This window comes from Pelobates fuscus, chromosome 6, assembly GCF_036172605.1.
Source record: "Pelobates fuscus isolate aPelFus1 chromosome 6, aPelFus1.pri, whole genome shotgun sequence".
NCBI lineage: Eukaryota > Metazoa > Chordata > Amphibia > Anura > Pelobatidae > Pelobates > Pelobates fuscus.
In genome coordinates, this window is record NC_086322.1 from 268,774,427 (window position 1) to 268,797,095 (window position 22,669).

The following is a 22,669-nucleotide window of genomic DNA, read 5'->3' on the forward strand; positions in this document are numbered from 1 at the left end:
ATAGCCCCTACATCCCCCGTACACCCCTTCTGCCATTTTGTGCCAAACACATATAAAACTCTGTATTCCGTAAAGCCATAAATGAAAAGTCATAATTATTCTTGTAGGAGGGGTTTTCTGGTCATGTTTACACCCTTTCCCAATGTTTAAATACTAATTATGTGCTTCTTAAGACCAAACTTTTCAACCAAGTCATTTTTTCTATTGTATATTAGACTAGACCAGTTGTTTTCAATTGCAAGAACTTGGCACAACAGTGTATCTTGAGTCACCACCAAGTGTACCTTGAACACGTTGACTTCATGGGTGTAATAAGTTGAATGCGCTACTTGAAATTCATATTTTTTTTTGTCTCAAAAATATACATTTGTATAAATTTGGAATACCCATTGTGAACTACTTAAAACTAATAATTTAGATTGGCTAGTGGCATTAAATAAAAGAAATAAAGAAATAAAATTGGCTAGTGACATGAAATAAAAGAAAGAAAGTGGCATAAAGAAAACCATTATATTTATAAGGTGCAGATGAAGGTAAAGAAAAAAAATATGTAGGAGAATCTTGGAAATACTTCTTTTACTGAAGTATGCCTTATTATAAAAATAGGTTGAACTGGACAATACACATTTTGCAATAAGCAAAAGCAAAAGGTTTTCTTTGCTATTTCCTATGCCAGCAACATTATTTCAACAGGGATTGAACAAAGAATTTTGAAAAATGTCACTTCATGATCTCATGTTCAGCAGAACAGTTTGTAACAAAAGGTGGAAAATTCACACGCTACAGGTGATTTTTCCCACCAGGGTGCTCTAGAGATGGAGGATGTCCCCAAGGTTCCAATGGAATATGAAACAGATGGCCAGGCACACCTTGTGATTTCTTCAAATGACAAAATACAGTGACAACGTTTCGGCTCTTACATGAGCCTTTGTTAAAAGAACACTATAGTCACCTAAACAACTTAAGCTTTAGATCATGCTTCTCATGTTTCACTGCTCAATTCTATGTCATTTAAAGAATTAAAATCACTTAAATCACTTTGTTACTGTTTATGCAGCCCTTGTTCCACCTCCCATGCCTCTGATTGACACAGCCTGCATGAAAAAACCTGGTTTCACTTTCAAACAGATGTAATTTACCTTAACCCCTTAACACCGCAACCAAATGTACAAGTTGTGAACGAAACAAAATGTAAACAAAACCTGGCATTTGCGCTATGTGTCTGTCCAACTGCAATTCACCTCTTTCATATTAAATGCACCCCCCCTTATTATATATCATTTTATTCAGGGGAAACAGGGCTTTCATTTAATATCAAATATTTAGCTATGAAACATAATTTAATATGAAAAAAATGGGCGAAAATAAGATTTTGTTTTATTTTTTTAGTTCTACATGAAATTTTACCTGTCAATGCCATAATACTGTTTGCTTTTACTGCAATAAAATACACGTATTTGTATTCAGCAAAGTCTTACATGTAAAACAGTACCCCCTATGTACAGGTTTTATGGTGTTTTGGGAAGTTACAGGGTCAAATATAGCATGTTACATTTGAAATTGAAATTCGCCAGATTGGTTACGTTGCCTTTGAGACTGTATAGTAGCCCAGGAAATAAATTTACATCCATAATGGCATACCATTTGCAATAGTAAACGACCCAAGGTATTGCAAATGGGGTATGTCCAGTCTTTTTTAGTAGCCATTTGGTCACAAACACTGGCCAAAGTTAGCGTTAGTATTTGTTTGTGTGTGAAAAATGCAAAAGACGCCAATTTTGTCCAGTGTTTGTGACTAAGTGGCTACTAAAAAAGACTGGGCATACCCCATTTGCAATACCTTGGGTTGTCTACTATTGCAAATAGTATGCCATAATAGGGGTAATTTTCATTCTTGGGCTACCATAGGGTCATAAAGGCAACGTAAGCAATCTGGCGAATTTTAATGTGAAAAAAATGAAACACAAGCCTTATATTTGACGCTGTAATTTTTGAAAACACCATAAAACCTGTACATGAGGGGTACTGTTGTACTTGGGAGACTTCGCTGAACACAAATATTTGTGTTTCAAAACAGTAAAAAGTATTGCAGCAATAATATTGTCCGTGTAAGTGCTGTTTGTGCGTGAAAAATGCAAAAAACTTCACTTTTACTGGCGATATCATCGTTGTAATACATTTTACTGTTTTGAAACACTAATATTTGTGTTCAGCGAAGTCTCCCGAGTAAAACAGTACCCACCATGTACAGGTTTTATGGTGTCTTGGAAAGTTATAGGGTTAAATATAGTGCTAGCAAATTAAATTCCCTGTACTTTCGGCATGGGTTGTCAGGCAGGTCCCGCTAATTGTAATTAATTAGGATACCTAATTATGTAAAATTATTACATAAATATATGTGTAGAATTAATATATGTATATATATACATATGTGTTTATATACGTATATATATATATATATAATTTTTTTAAAATATTTGTATTTATATATAGGTATATATATAGTGATATATACGTATATATTTATGTATATAGATATATATATTATTTCGTTCTACATGTATTTTGATATATATATATATATATATATATATATATATATATATATATATATTAATATCACAATACAGTTAGAACGAAATAAAACACATCTATTTATTTTGTAATAATTTTTAATAATTTTTTTATTTTATTTTTTTACGTATTTACATTTTTTTTATATTATATATAAATATATATATAACAATAATTATATATATATTTAATCAGTATCAGTCTACGTGTAATTTGATATTAATATATATATATATATATATATATATATATATATATAATTATATATATATTAATATAAAAATACACCTAGACGGTGTATGTGTGTGTGTGTATATGTGTATATATATACTTAGATCATATATATATATATATGATCTAAGTATATATATTTTTTTTCACTTATTTTAATTTATTTTACTTAGATTTTCAGCCAGCAGGGGGACTAACTGTCATTACAGTTAGTCCCCCTGCTGGCATTGCTGCAGCCAGCTATCCCGGCCATGTGATTGTGAGGTCCTCGCAAGGACCTCACTCTCACATGGCCCGTGGGGGCTGAAGAGAGCAGACGTGCCGCGGGGGGCTCCCTGGGAGTCCCCCCAACCGCGATCGCCGGCGTGGGATCGCCAGCGACCGGGTAAGTTACTAAAAACCGGAGGGCGTACTATTACGTCCTGCGGCATTTAGAGCCGCTTTTAAAAGGACGTAATAGTACTCCCTCCGGTCTTAAGGGGTTAAACAATTGTATCTTTTTCTCTGTAAATTGAACTTTAATCACATACAATAGGCTCTTGCAGTGTCTAGCAAGCTAATAACATAGCAGAGAATAATAAAATCTAAATTAAACAGAACTTGCAATAAAGGAATGATAAACTGTAGATGACTCTTTACAGGACGTTTTTAGGAAGGCTATGCAAGTCACATGCAGGGAGGTGTGACTAGGATTCATAAACAAATTGATGTAACTCCTAAATGGCAGAGAATTGAGCAGTGAGAATGCAGGGGCATGATATATACACCAAAACTGCCTTATTAAGCTAAAGTTGTTTTGGTGACTATAGTGTCCCTTTAAGTCAAACTCAAAAGCTCACATAAAAGCCAAAATATTGTCAATGTATTTTCTTCTGGAAAAAAGACTGCCATTTAAAGAAACTACTAGGCATGCCTGAACATCTGTGTAATTTTCTGATCAGCTGAACAGTAGCATAAAATATATTTTCCATTCATAGGAGACATATTGATTTCCAATATTAAACAGATTACAATGAATGGTGAACAGTCAACTTCAAAAGGCAATGTAAAAATGTCAGTGAATGTCACACAAGCAGCATCAGAGGTAACCAACCTGGTTGTCTCCGGAGTCACCTGTAATTCTTTTATTTGTGCATTACATGATTTGATGCTCAGTTTGGGATTGCCAGAGAAATCTTGTAATATCTGAACCTTAGAAATAATTTCTGCCAAAACTCTCATGTCAACCACTTCATCAACTCTGCAAAGAAAAAGGTAAATTATATATTTTTTAACTTATTTTTTATTAAGCTGATTTGTACTGAGGATAGAAGAGCAGATGATCTGATTTAAAGGAAATTTGTTTAGCTATGACCAATATATTATTGATCCATTAATCTATCAATCTATCTATGAATACCATTCAAATAAAAAAAAGGTGCTCCACAATGACTTAACAGCATGTCAGAATACCCAGTTCTCTAAAATGTTGACTGTTTCATGATGCACATCATGTCCCTACTCATCAAGTCCCTACTCTCTTCTTTTAGGAGATTGTTTTTTTTGTTTTTTTTAATGTTTTATTTTATTCAGCAAAGAACTAGATACAACAGTGCCTTTACCGCCACATCAGCATCAGCAGGCTCAAAACTTGGTCAATAACAGCACAGTGGTCATCTGTTTGTATACATAGCATTTTGCAGTAATATAGCAGGTTATGTACAAGTGATATAGCTTATAGTTAATATTGGATTAGTCACTTTGTATACATTGTGGTCAGGTTTAGTCGCTGACAATTGAGCTTATGTTGGCTATGTTAGACCGAGATTCTAGGAGATTGTTTTAATGACAATATGTTGCAGTTAGAGAGCTAACAACATACACTGCTCCATAATAGTCAACAAAGACACCTCTTACGGCACAATATCTAGCACACGTTTTGAGCTTTGATGCTTGGCCATTGAGGTAGCGGGGGAAGAGAGATTGTTAAGTAAATAATATTAGTACATTCAATTATGTCACTCGCAGTCAAATGGGCTGATAAAAATTAAAAATCTCACACTTTGGCCGTGAGGTTCAGGTCAGCATTTACAGACACATGTACTCCAAAGCTGGGGATGAGCTGTGTTGAGATCTGTAGAATATCAGCTGTCTGTATATTAATCCTAGAAAAATGACAATCTGTTAGAACTCATAAAACCGAGATTGTATTTTAGAATGGAGACTCATGCTACTACCAATGATTCGGAATATGTTGTCGCTTTATATATGCCAGTGATAAATTAAATACATTTTCTTCAATAGCAAATACCAATAGCAGCAAACTAAACAAACTCAAAAAAATGTTCAATCAGTTTAGAAAACCTATCTATCTATCTATCTATCTATCTATCTATCTATCTATCTATCTATCTATCTATCTATCTATCGATCTATTGATCTATCTATCTATCTATCTATCTATCTATCTATCTATCTATCTATCTATCTATCCATCTATCCATCTATCCATCTATCTATCTATCTATCTATCTATCTATCTATCTATCTGTCTGTCTGTCTGTCTGTCTAGCTGTCTATCTATCTATCTATCTATCTTCTCAGTGTGTGTGTGTGTATTATATTTTATCATTACTATTGAATCATTGAACAGTGTTTTTCTATATTAATATTTTGTTTATATTAAATTGTTCATCTTTGAATGGTAAAGTTCATATGTTTATTTTGTCTTCAAATTGATACTTTTCTGGTACGTTACAGCTCAAATGCCTTTGTCTATAGTTTCCAGTGACTTCTTGATGGAAGAGTCCAGTTCCAGAAGTGATATGTGGATTTCCATAATTGTTTTTTTCTTATAGATTTCACAAATAACATATTTAATCATTTTGGAATAAATAAATATACTAATAAAAATATGTAACCGTTCAGCTTTGTTAGTCCTTTAAATTGTACGATACTTTGAAGCCCTTGAAAACCTTTATCTTCTAACTGCCATAGCTATCTTGACAGTAGTGGTGGTAGCTGAAGTAGATGTAGTTCATTCATTTTACAATTGGTCATTCTCCTGGTATGGAGTGATTATACCAATAAAGAGGAAAACCATCTACTATAGTTTCTGTATCTGTGGTCATTACTCCCAAAAGTATAACATTTAATCCGTGTTTGGGTGGTTTTTACTCACTCTTTAATATCCAGTGTAGCAGATGGAAGAACGTCAGTGACAGCAATATTGCTCAACGAATCTTGAAGCTGAAATATTTGAGCCTGAAATACTTTAAACATGATTGTGCCTTAATCATTATTTGTTTATTTAGAATACAGAATCCTATTATGCTTATTGCACTGGATATATAAAGAATGTATACTAAAACAATACATTTAGAGCAGAATTAATGGAGACTGGTTGCAACCAACTTAGATAGAGGAGCTCACCAAGCATCCAGAGTAAGTAGTCAAGCTATTTTAAAAAGGTTGACAACTTACCTTGGTCCAGGGGAGGGCTGGCAGCCTTAGGCCTGGGGGGCAAAACCAGTCAAGTGGCCCATTGCGCCACCAAATCAGTTCACCATCCATGCCCACCTTTTTCTGGTTTTATAACGGATATTGATGTTATGCTAATCAGTAGCTCTTTGCCATACCCGCTCCTTCACGGCTCTGACTTTCAATGTTGTCAGAGCACAGGCTGAGAATCTCTGAGCCTGTGCTCTGACTCACTAACTGAGCGCCGGAACCACGAGGGAGAGGATATGATCTGACTGCTCCTACTGCTGGTGCGCACCAGTGGACCACCAGCGAATCGTTTAAATTAAATATGCTGGTGTACCCAACTTGTGAGCTGTGTTGGCCGCCGGGCGCCTCTGTTGTCATGGCACCCTGCGTGACCGCACAGCTTGCCCACCCCAACGGCTGGCCCTGCTGACACACACTGATGTTACTACTTAGACATCCCTCAATATTAATACAGAGATGAGAGTAAACACCAATAAACTGTGGAAACAGAGCTGATCCCCCCCCAAATTTATAAAGGTTTGCTTAGAGGATTTATTCAAGATTAAATCATGCCTCCTCCTCTCTCCCCCATGCGCTGCTCTGTAGGCTGGGAGGAAGTGAAGAGTAATCACAGTCTCCCAGCACAACGCCACCTGTGGCTGCATGGGGAACAGCTGTTTAATGTAATGCTTGCAGGACGGCCAGCAGCCGCAGAACCTCTTTGTTTCCGTCTCTGCAAAGGGCTCCAGGCACTGCTTGTTGTGAGTGTGAGCCACTGTAAATTAGGGGCAGAGGGCACTTGCACTGCGGTCAAGACGGGTCTGGGCAGGAGGAGAGTGCAGTGCAATCAGTGCACTCCCCTCCTGTGGGTCACCAGTAGACTGGTGTACCTGCCCAGGATCAGAGCCGGTGCAAGGATTTTTGCCGCCCTAGACAAAATATAAATTTGCCGCCCCCCCCCATGTGACATCACAATGCCCCACCCATATGATCTGCCATATGAACTAACGCCAGTGCTGCACACAGTGTGTGTTTACATTAAAAAGCCTGCAGGGACCAGCTATAGACACCAGAACCACTTCATTAAGCTATAGTGTCCCTTTAATGTGAGGTCAATTATAGATTAGTGTCACTAATAATATACTAGATTGCCTACTTACAATTAGATGAGGATGATGATGGGCTGCAGTTTGGCTCCACTGGTCTGGTGTAGAACAGGACCTCTGGAGGCTGTTTGCAACTGTGGTCACAAAATTCAACGTTCTGGGAGAATTGGAAGCAGCTCCATTTTTGGGGGCCTCTTACACAGCTCAAGGTCTGGGCCCCAGTGCCTGACGGTGAGTATGCCCATAAGGCCCACTCATAAGTCCACTTATATGTTCCACCCACCCATGAGCTCGCTCACAGGGAGTGGAGTGTGTAGGGGATGTGTTATGTGTTATCTAATATGTGTGCTTATGGTATGTAGTGTATAGGGATACCAGTTTGTGCAGGTGATGCAGTGTGTTTGTGTGTAGTGGAAGCAGTGTGTATTTGTGTATAAGGGATGTATTATGTGTTTCTGGTTGTGTGTAAGGGATGCATTGTGTGAATCTGTGTTTGAATGCATAAGGGATGCAAGGTGTGTGTCTGTATGTGTGTGCATTGAGAGTAAGAGATGCATTGTGTTTCTGTGTGTATGTAAGAAAAACAGTGTGTGTGTTTGCATGTGTGTGTAAGGGTTTGCATTGTATGTTTCTGTGTATGTGTGCAAATTATGCATTGTCTTTGTGTGTAAGGGTTGCATTGTGTGTGTGTGTAATGGATGCATTGTGTGTTTCTCTGTGTGTAAGGGAAGCATGTTCAGTTTCTGTGTATGTATAGGGATGCATTGTGTGTTTCTGTGTATGTATAGGGATGCATTGTGTGTTTCTGTGTGTGTATGTATAGGGGTGCATTGTGTGTTTCTGTGTATGTATAGGGATGCATTGTGTGTGTGTGTGTGTGTGTGTGTGTGTGTGCGTAGTGTTAAAGAGCTCCCTGTCTTGCCCCCTGTCCTATAGAGCTGTCCCTTCTGTCCCTTAGAGCTCTCCCCTGCCCCTTAGTGGTCTCTCCTCTCCCCCACCCTCCCCTAGCGGTCTCTTCTCACACTCACCCACCCTCCCTGTGCTTTTATCATCCCCCCTCCACCCTCCCTGTGTTCTTCTCACTCCTCCCTCTGTGTGTTCTCACCCCCCTGTGTTCTTCTTACCCCCCTCCTCCCTGTGTTCTTCTTACTCCCCCCCTTGTTCTTCTTACCCCCTTCTTCTTATTACTCCCCCATTCTTCTTCTTAACCCTCCTACTTCTTCTTACCCCCTCTTCTTCTTACCCCCTCCTTCTTCTTCTTACCCCTTCCTTCTTCTTCTTACCCCATTCTTCTTCTTACCCCCCTTCTTCTTCTTACCCCCTTCTTCTTACCCACCTTCTTCTTCTTACTCCCCCTCTTCTTCTTACTCCCCCCTCTTCTTCTTACTCTCCCTTCTTCTTCTTACCCCCCTCTTCTTCTTACCCCTTTCTTCTAATTACTCCCCACTCTTGTTCTTACTCCCCCCTTCTTCTTACTCTCCCCCCTCTTCTTACTCTCGCCCCCTCCCCTCTTCTTACTCTCCCCCCTTCCCTCTTCTTACTCTCCCCCCTCCCCTCTTCTTACTCTCCCCCTCCCCTCTTCTTACTCTCCCCCTCCCCTCTTCTTACTCTCCCCCCTCCCCTCTTCTTACTCTCCCCACTCCCCTCTTCTTACTCTCCCCCCTCCCCTCTTCTTATTCTCCCCCCCTTCTTACTCTCCCCCCTCCCCTCTTCTTACTCTCCCCCCTCCCCTCTTCTTACTCTCCCCCCTCTTCTTACTCTCCCCCTCCCCTCTTTTTACTCTCCCCCCTCCCCTCTTCTTACTCTCCCCCCTCCCCTCTTCTTACTCTCCCCTCCCCTCTTCTTACTCTCCCCCCTCCCCTCTTCTTACTCTCCCCCCTGTCTTCTTACTCTCCCCCCTCCCCTCTTCTTACTCTCCCCCTCCCCTCTTCTTACTCTCCCCCCTCCCCTCTTCTTACTCTCCCCCTCCCCTCTTCTTACTCTCCCCCCTCCCCTCTTTTTACTCTCCCCCCTCCCCTCTTCTTACTCTCCCCCCTCTTTTTACTCCCCCCCCTCTTTTTACTCCCCCCTCCCCTCTTCTTACTCTCCGCCCCCCTCCCCTCTTCTTACTCTCCCCCCCTCCCCTCTTCTTACTCTCCCCCCTCCCCTCTTCTTACTCTCCCCTCCCCTCTTTTACTCTCCCCCTCCTCTCTTTTTACTCTCTCCCCCTCCCCTCTTTTTACTCTCTCCCCCCTCCCCTCTTTTTACTCTCTCCCCTCCCCTCTTTTTACTCTCCCCCTCCCCTCTTTTTACTCTCCCCCCTCCCTTCATCTTACTCTCCACCCCCTTTCTTCTTACCCCCTCCCCTGTAGGTGGCCGAGCTGCACTCCAGTCCGCGGTCCCAGCCGGAGTGATAGGAAGGTGCTCAGTGTGCACCTTCCTGTCAGTCCGGCCGGGTACAGGAAACAGAAACTCCTGTTCCGCGCGGAACAGGAGTTTCTGTTTCCTGTACCCGGCCGGACTGACAGGAAGAAGTGCACACTCAGTGTGCACCTTCCCATCACTCCGGCCGGCACCGCGGACCGGAGACCAGCTCGGCGGCCACCTACAGGGGAGGGGAGGGAGGGAAAAGCAGCTGCAGCCGTCTGAGCGCTCTTCTTACTCTCCCCCCTCCCCTCTTTTTACTCTCCCCCCTCCCCTCTTCTTACTCTCCCCCCCTCTTTTTACTCTCCCCCCCTCTTTTTACTCCCCCCCTCCCCTCTTCTTACTCTCCGCCCCCTCCCCTCTTCTTACTCTCCCCCCTCCCCTCTTCTTACTCTCCCCCCTCCCCTCTTCTTACTCTCCCCCTCCCCTCTTTTTACTCTCCCCCCCTCCCCTCTTTTTACTCTCTCCCCCTCCCCTCTTTTACTCTCTCCCCCCTCCCCTCTTTTTACTCTCTCCCCCCTCCCCTCTTTTTACTCTCTCCCCTCCCCTCTTTTTACTCTCCCCCTCCCCTATTTTTACTCTCCCCCCTCCCTTCTTCTTACTCTCCCCCCCCCTTTCTTCTTACCCCCTCCCCTGTAGGTGGCCGAGCTGCACTCCAGTCCGCGGTCCCGGCCGGAGTGATAGGAAGGTGCTCAGTGTGCACCTTCCTGTCAGTCCGGCCGGGTACAGGAAACAGAAACTCCTGTTCCGCGCGGAACAGGAGTTTCTGTTTCCTGTACCCGGCCGGACTGACTGGAAGAAGTGCACACTCAGTGTGCACCTTCCCATCACTCCGGCCGGCACCGCGGACCGGAGACCAGCTCGGCGGCCACCTACAGAGCGCTCGGCGGCTGCAGCATTTAAAGGGCCGGCCCGCCGCGGCCGGTCCTAAAATAATTTCGGCGGCCTGGGGGGCAATTGCCTCCCTGCCCCCCGGCCCAGCCCGCCCCTGCCTTGGTCCTGCCAGTGACACCTGCCCCCTCCACCTTCCCAACTGCGATGAGATAGTCACAAGAGATGTGTTTTAGGTGAAAAGTAAAAACGACTATTTTTTAAATTGGTACCCAAAGGTGACAGCATTCATGCTCTTTAAATTGCAGTGGTTTTGGTGCTTAGAAAGGTCCTTTAAATGTGCATAAATGCACTTATTCAAAGCAAAATCACAGCATGCAGTTTTTGTTGCTGGAGTATGGGCTCATGTTTTTTTTGTAATTAATATTAATGTAGATTTTTATAAGGACACTATAGTCACCCAACCCACTTCATCTCATTGATGTCCCAGTTCCACTTAGTACTGCAATGTAAATCATTGCAGTTTTTAAGAAACTGCAATTATTCCATTGGAGGACTAAGACTGCGTCTAGCGGCTGTTAATCAGACAGCCACTAGAGGCACTTAGTGGTGGCTTACCAACTTTTGGTTGCCTAACTGATGCTGAAAGTCCTCAAACTCTGCATGAGGACATCCAGCATCAGTAAAATCCCCATAAGAAACCATTGAAGCAATGCTTTCATATAGAGAATGGGACTTGCAACCCATTGCCCCCATCCATCCGATGATAGAGGAGGCGGAGTGCAGAACCAGTGCCGAATGTCATCGGAGCTGAAATCGGGTAAGTGTTAATTTTTTTTAGCCCTTTATGAGCCAGAGGAGGGCATAGGGGTTGGGAGGGGGAAGAGGGGGAGGGAGAGAAAGCTCTATAGTGTAGGGAATGCAACATTTTCTTCCTTACTCTATATAATTCCTTTAATGTATTATTTCCAGTATATGTGATATTTTTTTTTTTTTTAAAAAGTGATAGTATCCCTTAACCCCTTAAGGACACAACTTCTGGAATAAAAGGGAATCATGATGGAATATTTCCATCATGTGCCCTTAAGGGGTTAATTTAGTATATTAAAGAGCTTTACTATTTTTAGGTGAACACTTTTAACTAATATTACTTTTTCATGAAAATGTGAGTGTGAGCATGTTAAATAGCGAGATGCATGTTTAATTCATTTACAAGTGATAATATTGACATGCCTAGACATCAATAGAAGGTTTGTTTCCCATTACTTACTGTGTTCCATGGCTTTTTCACTGTATCTCAGCAGTCCAGAGCATGGTGGTAAAGTAGTGTGAGTTTGTAGCACCAAGCAAAGGACAATTGCTGAACAAATAACTTTATACATGTTTCCACTAAAAGAGAGAGATGTAAATAATTTAAAGTCATAAACGTATTGTTTGATACAGGTCAGTGTTAATTGTTCAGTTGCTGTTGAGATCAACATTGCTTTTTATTTGTCATATTGCCACAATATAAATATCATTGCCTTAGCTAACAATTACATCTATATCCTAAAGAATGTGTAAAATAAGAAACAACTAAATATAACCATTATAGTAAAATACTTTAATATTATGACTTTTATATTGTACTATTATATATGCATTTTTAGTTTATTGTTATTATAACTATTACAATTGTCCACTGTCCTGAGTTTTAACTGATAAAGTCAAAAATAAATCAGGGTAGTAGCACAGACATGTCAAGTTACAATGTAACTGTAGAAATACAATTATTATATAAAAATCCAAAACAGTATAAAAAAACACAGTGGTAACAAATATAAGTTATATATATATATATATATATATATATATATATATATATATATATATATATATATATATATATATATAACCACATAACACACTATTGCAATAAGCACTAGATAGAACACAGTTTCATCGATAATAACAGTAAGCAAGTAATAGTAATCACCCCATAAGGGATTAAATGGGTACTGAAAGTAATGCTGAGATCCCAATAGGTTATATAGAACCTATAATTTCGTTGAAAGTGGAGAACTATAGCACCTGTGCTCTTTAACAGATCTAACAAAATCCTCAGCACTGTATAGTTACATATTTACATAGCTGAAAAGAGACATGTGTCTATCAAGTTCAGCCTTTCTCACATTTGTTTTTGCTTTTGATCCAGTAGAAGGCAAAATCCCCAGTTTATAGCACGTCCAAACTAGGAAAAAAAATCCTTCTTGACCCCAGAATGGCGGTCAGAGTTATCCGTGGATCAAGAAGCTATTACCCCACTAATTAAAAATTATATCCTTTTGAAGGCGGAGCCTAGCAGCCAGCCGAAACGGTCGCATGAAAGCAGAGCTCTTCACTTACGGCTTTTTGTCTGAACGACGACCCACAAACCGAGCCCGCAGATCCACAACTGTCATGGGACGGAAGATGAAGAAACCGAAACCGGACAGGCCCAGATCAGGGCCCGATATCGGGGATTTATTCCGCCTGGCGCAAGGCGCACATGGGGCCAAAATGGAGATTTTCAGACTCCGACGAGCTGAGCCTGGATGAATGCACAGGCGGAATGTTCAGCCCGCTGGCACCTCCACCTAAACCTCAAAAACCGCCTGAGCCGGTCACCACAGACACGCTGAGGAGCATGCTGGGGGAGTTGCAGCGGGTGCTCCAAGCCGATGTGTCCCAGCTCCGCGGAGAACTGACGGGCTTGGTGACTCGAATAGGGGCGGTTGAGGCCTCCACAGCAGGACAGGCCCAGGAGATAACCGACCTATGTTCTGAAATACAGGCTCTCAAGAAGCACCAAGAGCCTACTGACCAGCGATTTGCTGCTATCGAGGACCATAGACGACGCAACAACCTCAAGATTAGAGGCGTCCCGGAGGACATACCGACGTAAGAGCTCCCACACCTAATTAGGAGGCTCACTGGTGCGCTACTGAAACCACAGCAGGCCAAATCCATAAGCTTTGAGGCGATCTTCCGGATTCCCAAGCCAAGGAGGGCCCCAGAAAATGCCTCTAGGGACCTAGTGGTGAGGTTCCGCTCGGGGGCAAATAAAGCAGCGATCCTCACTGCTCTTAAGGGAAAGACTCCCTTCACCTTTGAAAACGCCAATCTTACCTTTTATGCAGACCTATCCGGGGACACCCTGCAATGGCGCAGGTCCCTCCAAGCGATCACGATGCTCCTGAGGCAACACGACATAGCCTACCGATGGCGCTCCCCAAGGGCCCTACAGGTCCAAATAAACGGCCAAATCCACACGGTTAAAGACCTGCAAGAGGCGGCGAGGCTACTACCAACGCTCAGCCTCCCGGAAAATTCCCTCATACCTGCAAGCAGGACGGACACGACCAACGTAAAGCACCGTTGGGACCCAGCAAGGACAGCGCCATTCGTGCCAAGACAGCTGCACAACGCAGAGGCAACCCCAACTTGAAGTGAGAGACCCAGCGATTTCAGCAGTAACCTACCTCCCCAGGACGTACCAAAACAGAGACTTGTAATTAAGGCTATTTAAGTCAGAACACGGGTCTGATCTATACCAGACTCCTCTCTCCCGTTTTTTTTTTTTTTTATGGTTATTTCTATACTTTTATTTCTTATCAATGAGCAGGGCATGCCGGGGGCTTCATATGGACTCTCCGTACCCCCATAAAGACCCTATTATACCCGCCGTACCACGGCACTCAACACCCTGGGTTGCGAGACTCTTGATATTACTACGCAGGCCTCCCCAGGGAGCCACCCCTTGGTGAGGATTAAGATTCACAATGTTTTATACAATATTAGGGAAAACGCAAAGTGTTATTTTTATGTACATCATCCCTATCTCACACCTGGGCAAAGCCTGAGGGACATACCCGGAGAGCAAAGCCTAAGCATAATAAACTATGCAATTATGTACTACAGAACCCCACACAGGGAATCGGCTGACTCTGAGAGATGGATGCTGACCAAGACAGGCCACCGACCAGGGACTTTGACTAGCACAACTGTCCTAACAATGTTTAACCCTTCTTATCCCTTTTCTTATTTTATCGTATGCCATGTAGTTAAAATAGGTTGAAACTAACGTATAGATAAGTCGCACCTTATCGGTATGTCTGTAGCCTTGTCTTTGCCTAGACAAGCGCACAGCACAGGTAATTCCATAAGCACCACTATATATACTGTGCCACTAGCCCAGCCCAGCTATTGTAGACATATAGGGGGTAAATTGTTCTTGTGTCATTTCCCTCAGCTGCTGCCTGCGGTGCAACCTAGAGCCCGAAGGTTATGTACACATGCCGAACTTGTCTCCAAAAGCCTGATTATACTTTACTTTATAAATAGAGGGGCAGGTGAAACATCCGCCAATACTTCATTTTATTTTGTGCTCTACTTTGTTAAACGCCTCCTATGGGCATTACAGAAGGCACGACCCCGAGGGTCATTACAATAATCCTGCTTCACCAGCACGTAATCAACTGAAAATTACACACTTACGCAATAGTGGTACGATTGATGTTTTATCTCTTTGCTGATTTACTCATGTTACGTCTAGATTATTCAGGGATGCAATCCAGACTCTTGGGCAAGATATAGCAATGTTTTTTAGTCATGTTCTGAGAACCATGCCTCCACATAGAGCATCATAAGCCTGACATCTAAACCTACCCCCAATGTCTTAGTTATGTACCTAAGCTTGATAAACTCGCGACTCCTATATATACCTACCTAGCATATTGACAACGACCTTAACTTATGTCTGAACGTCAAAACCAGCTCACTATTTTGTTTTTCACGTATACCTAGCTCAAATGCCGATTTAGCCATGTTGAACGACAGTTATCTTGTTGCATTTTATTTAATTTCACACCGACGACACAACTGTTTAACCACGCTTGTTAAAATTATAAATATTTGTGCAGACTCTCATGCCACTGTTATGCCAATGTATAACTTGAAATACGCTGTTGTGGCGTCTGTTGATTCCTTGTACCCACCTGCACAGCAAAAATAAAGCATTTAAAAAAAAAATTATATCCTTTTATATTATGTTTTTTCAAGTATTTATCAATTTGCTGTTTAAACATCGGTATAGACTCTGATAAAACCACCTCTTCAGGCAGAGAATTCCACTTCCTTATTGTTATTACTGTAAAGAAACCCTTTCCTTTGCCTTAGACTAAATCTCCTTTCTTTCAGTCTAGATGTGTGACCTTGTATCTTATTTATAGATCTTGAATAGATTTCAAGATACCGGTATTTGTTTTTATTGGCAACGAATATATTTGAATATTGCTATCATATCACATCCGAGGTGCTGGTTTTCCAAACTAAAGAGATTTAAATTTGTTAACCTTTCATCATAACTCAAATGCTCTATTCCTTTTATTAATTTTGTAGCCCACTGCACTTTTTCTAGTGTCATAATATCCTTCTTTAGAAACAGGTGCCCAAAACAGATTCCTCTAATTTGTCCAATTTAAATGCGTTTATTTGTAATCTCCTGGTTTACTTTCCCACTATGACACATTGGTTTCAGTTTGTTTCTTTTATATGTATTACCTAATGGTACATACTGAGAAATGTACCTTTCTAATATTTGTTTGAAGATATTACATTTATCCTGTTTGTTTCACTAACAAATTTATGCTGGTCAATATATTGTAAAGCTGCCCTTATCTTAATGAAACCGGTCTTTTCATATTATATGTTTTAGTATACCACATGTGCCTTTTGCTTTTTTGAGTTTATGTCTAAAGATATCATATTGTGATAACTATTTCCCAAGTGCTCCCCTACTTGATTTTTTGTCAGAAATAAACATTGTTTGTTATAACCAGATCCAGACAAGCTTCCTTTCCAGTGGGTGCTTGTACCACTTGTGACATGAAAATGTAATTCAACACGTTCAAAAACCTGATTCCCCTTGCTGAACTACTAGTCCCTCTATTCCAGTTTATGTCCGGGTAATTAAAATCTCCAGTAATCAACATGTTACCCAGATGTGCAGGTTTCCCAATTTGCTCTAACAGCTGTTCTTCCTCATCAATATTAACATTAGGTGGTTTATAACATATCCCAATCAATAATATATATCCCTTAAGGTACACTGAACCTATATGTAATACTATCCTCCGGAGACGGTAAATAAGGTGCGGTAGGGAAGTCCTTTCAGAAACACAATCTCATATCAGGGATAACCTTGAGTTTTAACTGAGTTCACGTGTTCCAAATTAATTATACAAAACAAACAAACAAACATACAAGTTTTCTATCTATAATCTAAATTCATGGAATTATAGGCAACATAATTAAATATATAAAATATGTTAATACTTTTAACATAGATATTGTAAGGTAGACTGTGATAGCAAGACATTTGGAAATGCTGGTATTCTAGATAGCAATTAAATATATTTGATGGATCCTACCGTACCTTTGGTGATGTGTCCTTTGATTTTGTTGCTATAATTATATGGTGCTCTTATCAGTCCTATTTCTTTCTTGTCTCTCCATTGCTATCACACGCATATCACTCATCTGATAATACAATACTTGTTTATATAGCGACTAGATAAAGTACAGAAGGCAAATAGAGGTGGTAAGATATAAGTGAAGATAAATCACACCCATTAATAGTTTACCTTTCTATCGACACTAATTCTTCTCTTAAGCTGCATTGAAGTCAGTGTTGAGAACCTTGCAAGGACAAAGACTTAGATCTCTCGCAACTGTTTGTTTAGTGAAATGTTATTTTAAAATGTTATTTTTTAATGGTTCATTGTACTTGCACAAGAAAAACTTGAAAATATAGGTGGGAATATGTACATTTAAATAACAGTGAGGATTTAAAGTAAATTCAATGTGACTTTAAAATTAAAGGCTAACATAGCCAAAATGGAAATAGCTGTAGTTCTAGTTCAGCTTCTTTGACCGTAAATTTGAAATTTACTTTGAATTCTCACTTTATTAAATAACCCTGTGAGAGATTTTGTATCACCACAACAATAAATGTAGAAAACAAACAAGATGTAATTGTTGAATGAGTCGTTATTCAATAGTGGAAACAACCTGCTAATAATAGTGCCTCTTCTTGGCTGTAATGATGATGGTTTCTCACAATACGTTGGTAGTTGTGCTTCAGATTGGAGAGTATGTAAAAAAACAGAAAAGAAGAAATCCAATGGTGAAATATAACATCAAATCAGAATAAAGTAAATGTGGAAAACCGCTTACATATGATTTACTAGAACTTCTGGCCAGCTCTGGAATTCAAATGTGTGTGGGGGCGGGGGGGATCAGTTCCTTGGGATATATAAATGTCTTCCTTAGTAGATGTCAATATGATAGATGTCAGGACCTGTTCTGTCCTGTTCAGATGTCTGACCTTGGCTTCTGGTATCCAGTACTCTTTTTACAATTCTTGTTTAGTTTTTCTTGGTTTTTCTGGTTTTCTATTCTATGTCTGGTTTTCAATTTGCTGGGTTTTCTGGGTTCATTCCTTTTTCCGTTCCTGGAATTCCCAGTCTTCTGGATTCCTTTAAATGTTTATTTTATGTTGCCACACCCATTCCTTTGTCATTAATCCTTTTGTTTCAGTCTGTTCATGCAGGTGGTGGTTTTATTTCCTCTGCTCCTTTCTTTGCTGTGTGTGTTTTATTGTTGTTTATTTAGTAATGCATATCTAGGCAGTTAGGACCCACTGCAGTGGTGGGCTGCATACATCTTGGCCATTTATGTATGTCTAAATCTCCAATGTTTGACATATATAGTACTTAGTTATGTCTCCTCTTGTTTTGCCTTGTATCTCTTGTCTTGTTTTAATTTATCTTCCCAGTTCATGTACAGCCATGTCCTGGCCCATGTTCTGTTAATGTTTCCCTTATGTATTGTGTACATGTTCTGGGTTCTGCTTTCTATCCTTCTCCGGTTCTGGGTTCTTCTAGTTTTGTCTTGTTTTCTTGTTTGGTGCCTATTCTAATCTTACCTTGTTTCTAGTACTGGATACATTTCAGCTTATCATCTAGCTCCTGGCATCCGCTTAAGCTGCATCAGGGTTCTGGTTTGTGGTTGCACAAACGCTGGTGCTCAACACCAGGGAGTGTGTGGTTACCCTGCACAAGGCCCTGCTAGTCCATACCCATGCTGAGACTTCTATCATCTACATCAGGCACACAGGGGTCCCAGTCTTCGGACTGCCACCCTGACAATAGAGAGCCCCATGTGGCTCTAGTAAGACAGCATGAAGTGGTATAATCCCAAATTCTGGATAATATTCAGGTGTTCTTGATATCATGTAAGGTAAAACAAAAATATAGTGCACACTGTAGAAACTGTGTGGTACAGTACAATATGGTATTGCTTAACCATTATGGTGTAGGTGGAATAATACTTACCATGGAGTATGGTCACAAACAGATGAACAGCCAGGAGCAGGGTAAAAAAATTAACTTTATTTATAACTATATAAAAACAATAAAATGTTAAAATGTAATAAAAAAAGTTCTTAAACACCTTATTTGAAAAGTATTTTTTTAAAGTGTATATTATCATATATAGATAACTATAATTGTTTATTGTGAGGGTTATGCACTAAATTTTTAACTTAGTAAGTTACGACATAATGGTGGAGCCTAAAGGAACACTATAGGGTCAGAAAAACAAACTTATTCCTGGCCCTATGGTGTTAAAAACACAATTTAGGTGGCTTGCCCGCTTAGTCTCCCTAGAAAGTGTTAAAACTTAGCTTTTTTCCAGCACCATGTGGGTCCGATGGTGCGGACCCCGCCCCAGTTGCCTCTTTGACTGAATTAATCAGAATTGATGATCTCAGCCAATCCAATTCTTTCCCATAGGGAAAAGAGATCACCAGGAGGTGGGGTAATGACGGGACCACACACCGGCAAGGTCAATCAACATCTCCTCATTGAGATGCATTGAATCAATTCATCTTTATGAGGAAAGTTCAGTGTCTCCATGCAGAGGATGACTATACTTACCAAAAAACATACAATAAGCTGTAGTTGTTCTGCTCGCTATAGTGTAATTTTAATATTAAATGTGGAATTGGGCTTTACCAAAATTGATTATTTCCAAGATGTGTGTAGTATTAATGTATCTGTGTTATTGTTCTTAAACTGCATGATTTATATAGGTATAAATAAGAGTTGGAACATTCCAATTACACTACAGTTAGGGTAAAAAAAAGTGTTATATATTGTTCCCATGATCTGGCCGGTTCACTTTCATGTCTGGCAGTCAGTATCATGAGAACTGAAGTGCAGAATACCTGATCACCCCATATATATTATAGTCTTCTTTTAGGATTTACCAGTATTTGTTGATAATTATTATAATTTGCCTGCTTTTATTATTGTAAATTAATACTACCAGCAGACTAAAGTTGGTATTGTTTTGAGGTGTGTCTTTATATTTTATCAAAACTGGATTTTTTATTTTCTGTTTTTTAACGTTCTCACCAATCTGAAGTGCAGCTACCAACAACAAGGAATTTGTAACATAATACAAATCTGGGCTTTTATAGTAGTGATGCAATAATATACCATAGCACTCCATATATGCCAAAAAAAAAATCTTTATTTGTACAAAAATAGATAAATGTAGAAATGTATGCAATACAATACTAGATATCAAAATTCAAGAAATATCAATCAAACATCAGACATGTACACATCAGTCTAACTCTACATGATCCAAAAATATACATACAGCAATAATAGATCCTACATGTTAACTTCAAATGGACAAAAAGAGTGGAGATCACAAACCCCAACGTTTTGACCGTAGGCCTTTTTCAAGTGGAATAACCTTTCTGTTAACACTTACAGGTTAGTCCATCTGGCCCCATACGGGGTAATTCAGGCTGAATATCTTAACATTGTTCACACTTAACAATGACCAGATTTTTCAATTCAAGAACTGACTGTTCACTTGCTGCCACTCCAACATTGACATGTGCCATTGTCAGTGGTTTAAATGTGGTGGCTGATCAGTGTATATCTGTTTCCCAAATAGACAAATATTTGCTGAGAAATGATAAAGCTGAATTCTGAGCCAACTCAGCTGGAAAATTGAGAATTCTCTAATAACATCTATTCTTCAGTATTCTACTTTTTCTATCCTGTGCAACTCGGCAGAACCACAGGTTGAATACATGTTTATTTTTCTCCCTGAAGATCAATATAAGATTAATTGCTTCAATTAACACATTTTAAAAACCACATGTGCATTATGTTATACTACTTTATACAGGATAATAAACTTATCTCAACTAAAAGTAAAACTGGTTTGTAACTAGTGATAGATAAGAGACAAGGAAAATGAACAGACTTGTGCATTCAATTTTAATTAGGGATGTGCATGGGGAAAATATTCGGTTCGGCATTCCGAAATTCGGGACTTCGGCACTTTGATTCGGTTCGGCACTTCAGTACTTTGACACTTCGGCAACTTCGGAACTTTGGAATTTTGACATTTCGGGACTTCGACACTTCGGGACTTCTCTTTCAGCCCCTATTCCCACAGTATTAGGGAGCTATCTACCAAAAGGCTGAAAGACCTAAATTGGTCTTTCAGACAAATTTACTAACACTAAGTCAAAATTACTTAGTATTAGTCAATTCTGCCCCTACTCGCTAGAAAAACGTGTTCCCCCTCCCGAGCCCTCACCCCTGTGAGAGGGGGATTTTAAACTGAAGGGGGACCTATTGTCCTCCTCAGCAGAGGGTGGGGGCCCTAAAGTAAAATAAGGGGGGCCTATTGTCCTCCCACCCGGCCCCAACCCCTAAGCGGTGGGTGGGGCCCTTAATTTCTTCAAGGGGGGACCTATTTTCCTCCCCCCTAGCCCCCACCCCTGAGCGGCGGGTGGGGGCCCTAAAGAAGAATAAGGGGGACCTATGGTCCTCCCCCCCAACCCCCACCCCTGAGCAGTGGGTGGGGCCCTAAATAACTTCAAGGGGGATCTATTGTCCTCCCCCCTGCCCACCCCTGAGCGGCAGGTGGGGGCCCTAAAGAAGAATAAGGGGGGACACCTATTGTCCTCCTCCTGGCCCCCACCCCTGAGTGGCGGGTGAGGGCCCTAAAGTAAAATATTGTCCTCCCCTCTGCCCCCACCCATGAGCAGTGGTTGGGGGCCCTACATTAGAATAAGGGGGACCTATTGTCCTCCCCCCTAATTAGGCTAAGAGATCTCTGGTTGGTTGATTTAAGCTATCCAATCAGAGTGCTCTGACAGGTAAATGAAGAGACTGACAAGTAAGTCTCTACATTTACCTGTCACAGCACTCTGATTGGTTAGCTTGAAATCCAGCCAATCAGAGTGCTCTGTGTCATTTTACACAGTGTGGGAAAGTTATTTGGATTTTTCCTGCACTGTGTAATTTGACTCATAACTCTCTGATTGGTTACTTTCAATCAGCCAATCAGAGTGTTGTTATGAGTTAAATTACACAGAACACTATGATTGGCTGGATTTCAAGCTAACCAATCAGAGTGCTGTGACAGGTAAATGTAGAGACTTACCTGTCATTCTCTTCATTTACCTGTCAGAGCACTCTGATTGGATGGCTTAAACCAACTAACCAGAGTGCTCTGAGCCTAATTGCTTTATAAGCCTTTCCCCGCCCTGCAGAGCTCAGTCTGCATGGTGCCCTCCATGGGTGAAGATGGATTACTTTTTTATTTAATTTTTTTAAGTGGGACGGTTATTATGGATTTTTATTAGGCCTTTTTTGGAAAAGATTTTAGAAAAATGAAGACATCAAATGGTACGTTGTATTTATTGTTTTACAGGTACCTAGTTGTTGGTCCCCCCCTCACTATGTTTAGGGAGAGGGGGGTAGGTAAGGGTTAATTAATTAATTGATATTCAGAACGAAACTAATTGCACATGTCTAGTTTTAATCAAGCTAAGTTTGGACGATCGTTTAGTTGAATAACCGTGTGACTGAATCATTAAACAAATATAATGAGAAAAGAACAAGCCATTTTGTTTGTTTCATGATTCAGGGTTATATCGG

At 40.5% G+C, this 22,669-nt stretch overlaps 1 protein-coding gene across 1 annotated transcript in view; it reads right to left on the reverse strand.

Annotated features, from left to right (window-relative positions):
• The window catches only part of LOC134565810 (BPI fold-containing family B member 2-like), a 53,117-nt gene extending 35,928 nt beyond the window's left edge, over positions 1–17,189 (reverse strand). Inside the window, exons 1-5 of the mRNA XM_063425466.1 lie at positions 17,068–17,189; positions 11,884–12,002; positions 5,966–6,056; positions 4,845–4,949; positions 3,899–4,045 (exon numbers count right to left, since the gene is read on the reverse strand). Of these exons, the coding sequence (XP_063281536.1) occupies positions 3,899–4,045; positions 4,845–4,949; positions 5,966–6,056; positions 11,884–11,995 (455 nt within the window). The 5' untranslated portion in view covers positions 11,996–12,002; positions 17,068–17,189. The remainder of the gene's footprint in view (positions 1–3,898; positions 4,046–4,844; positions 4,950–5,965; positions 6,057–11,883; positions 12,003–17,067) is intronic.
• Between the last annotated feature and the right edge of the window lie 5,480 nt (positions 17,190–22,669).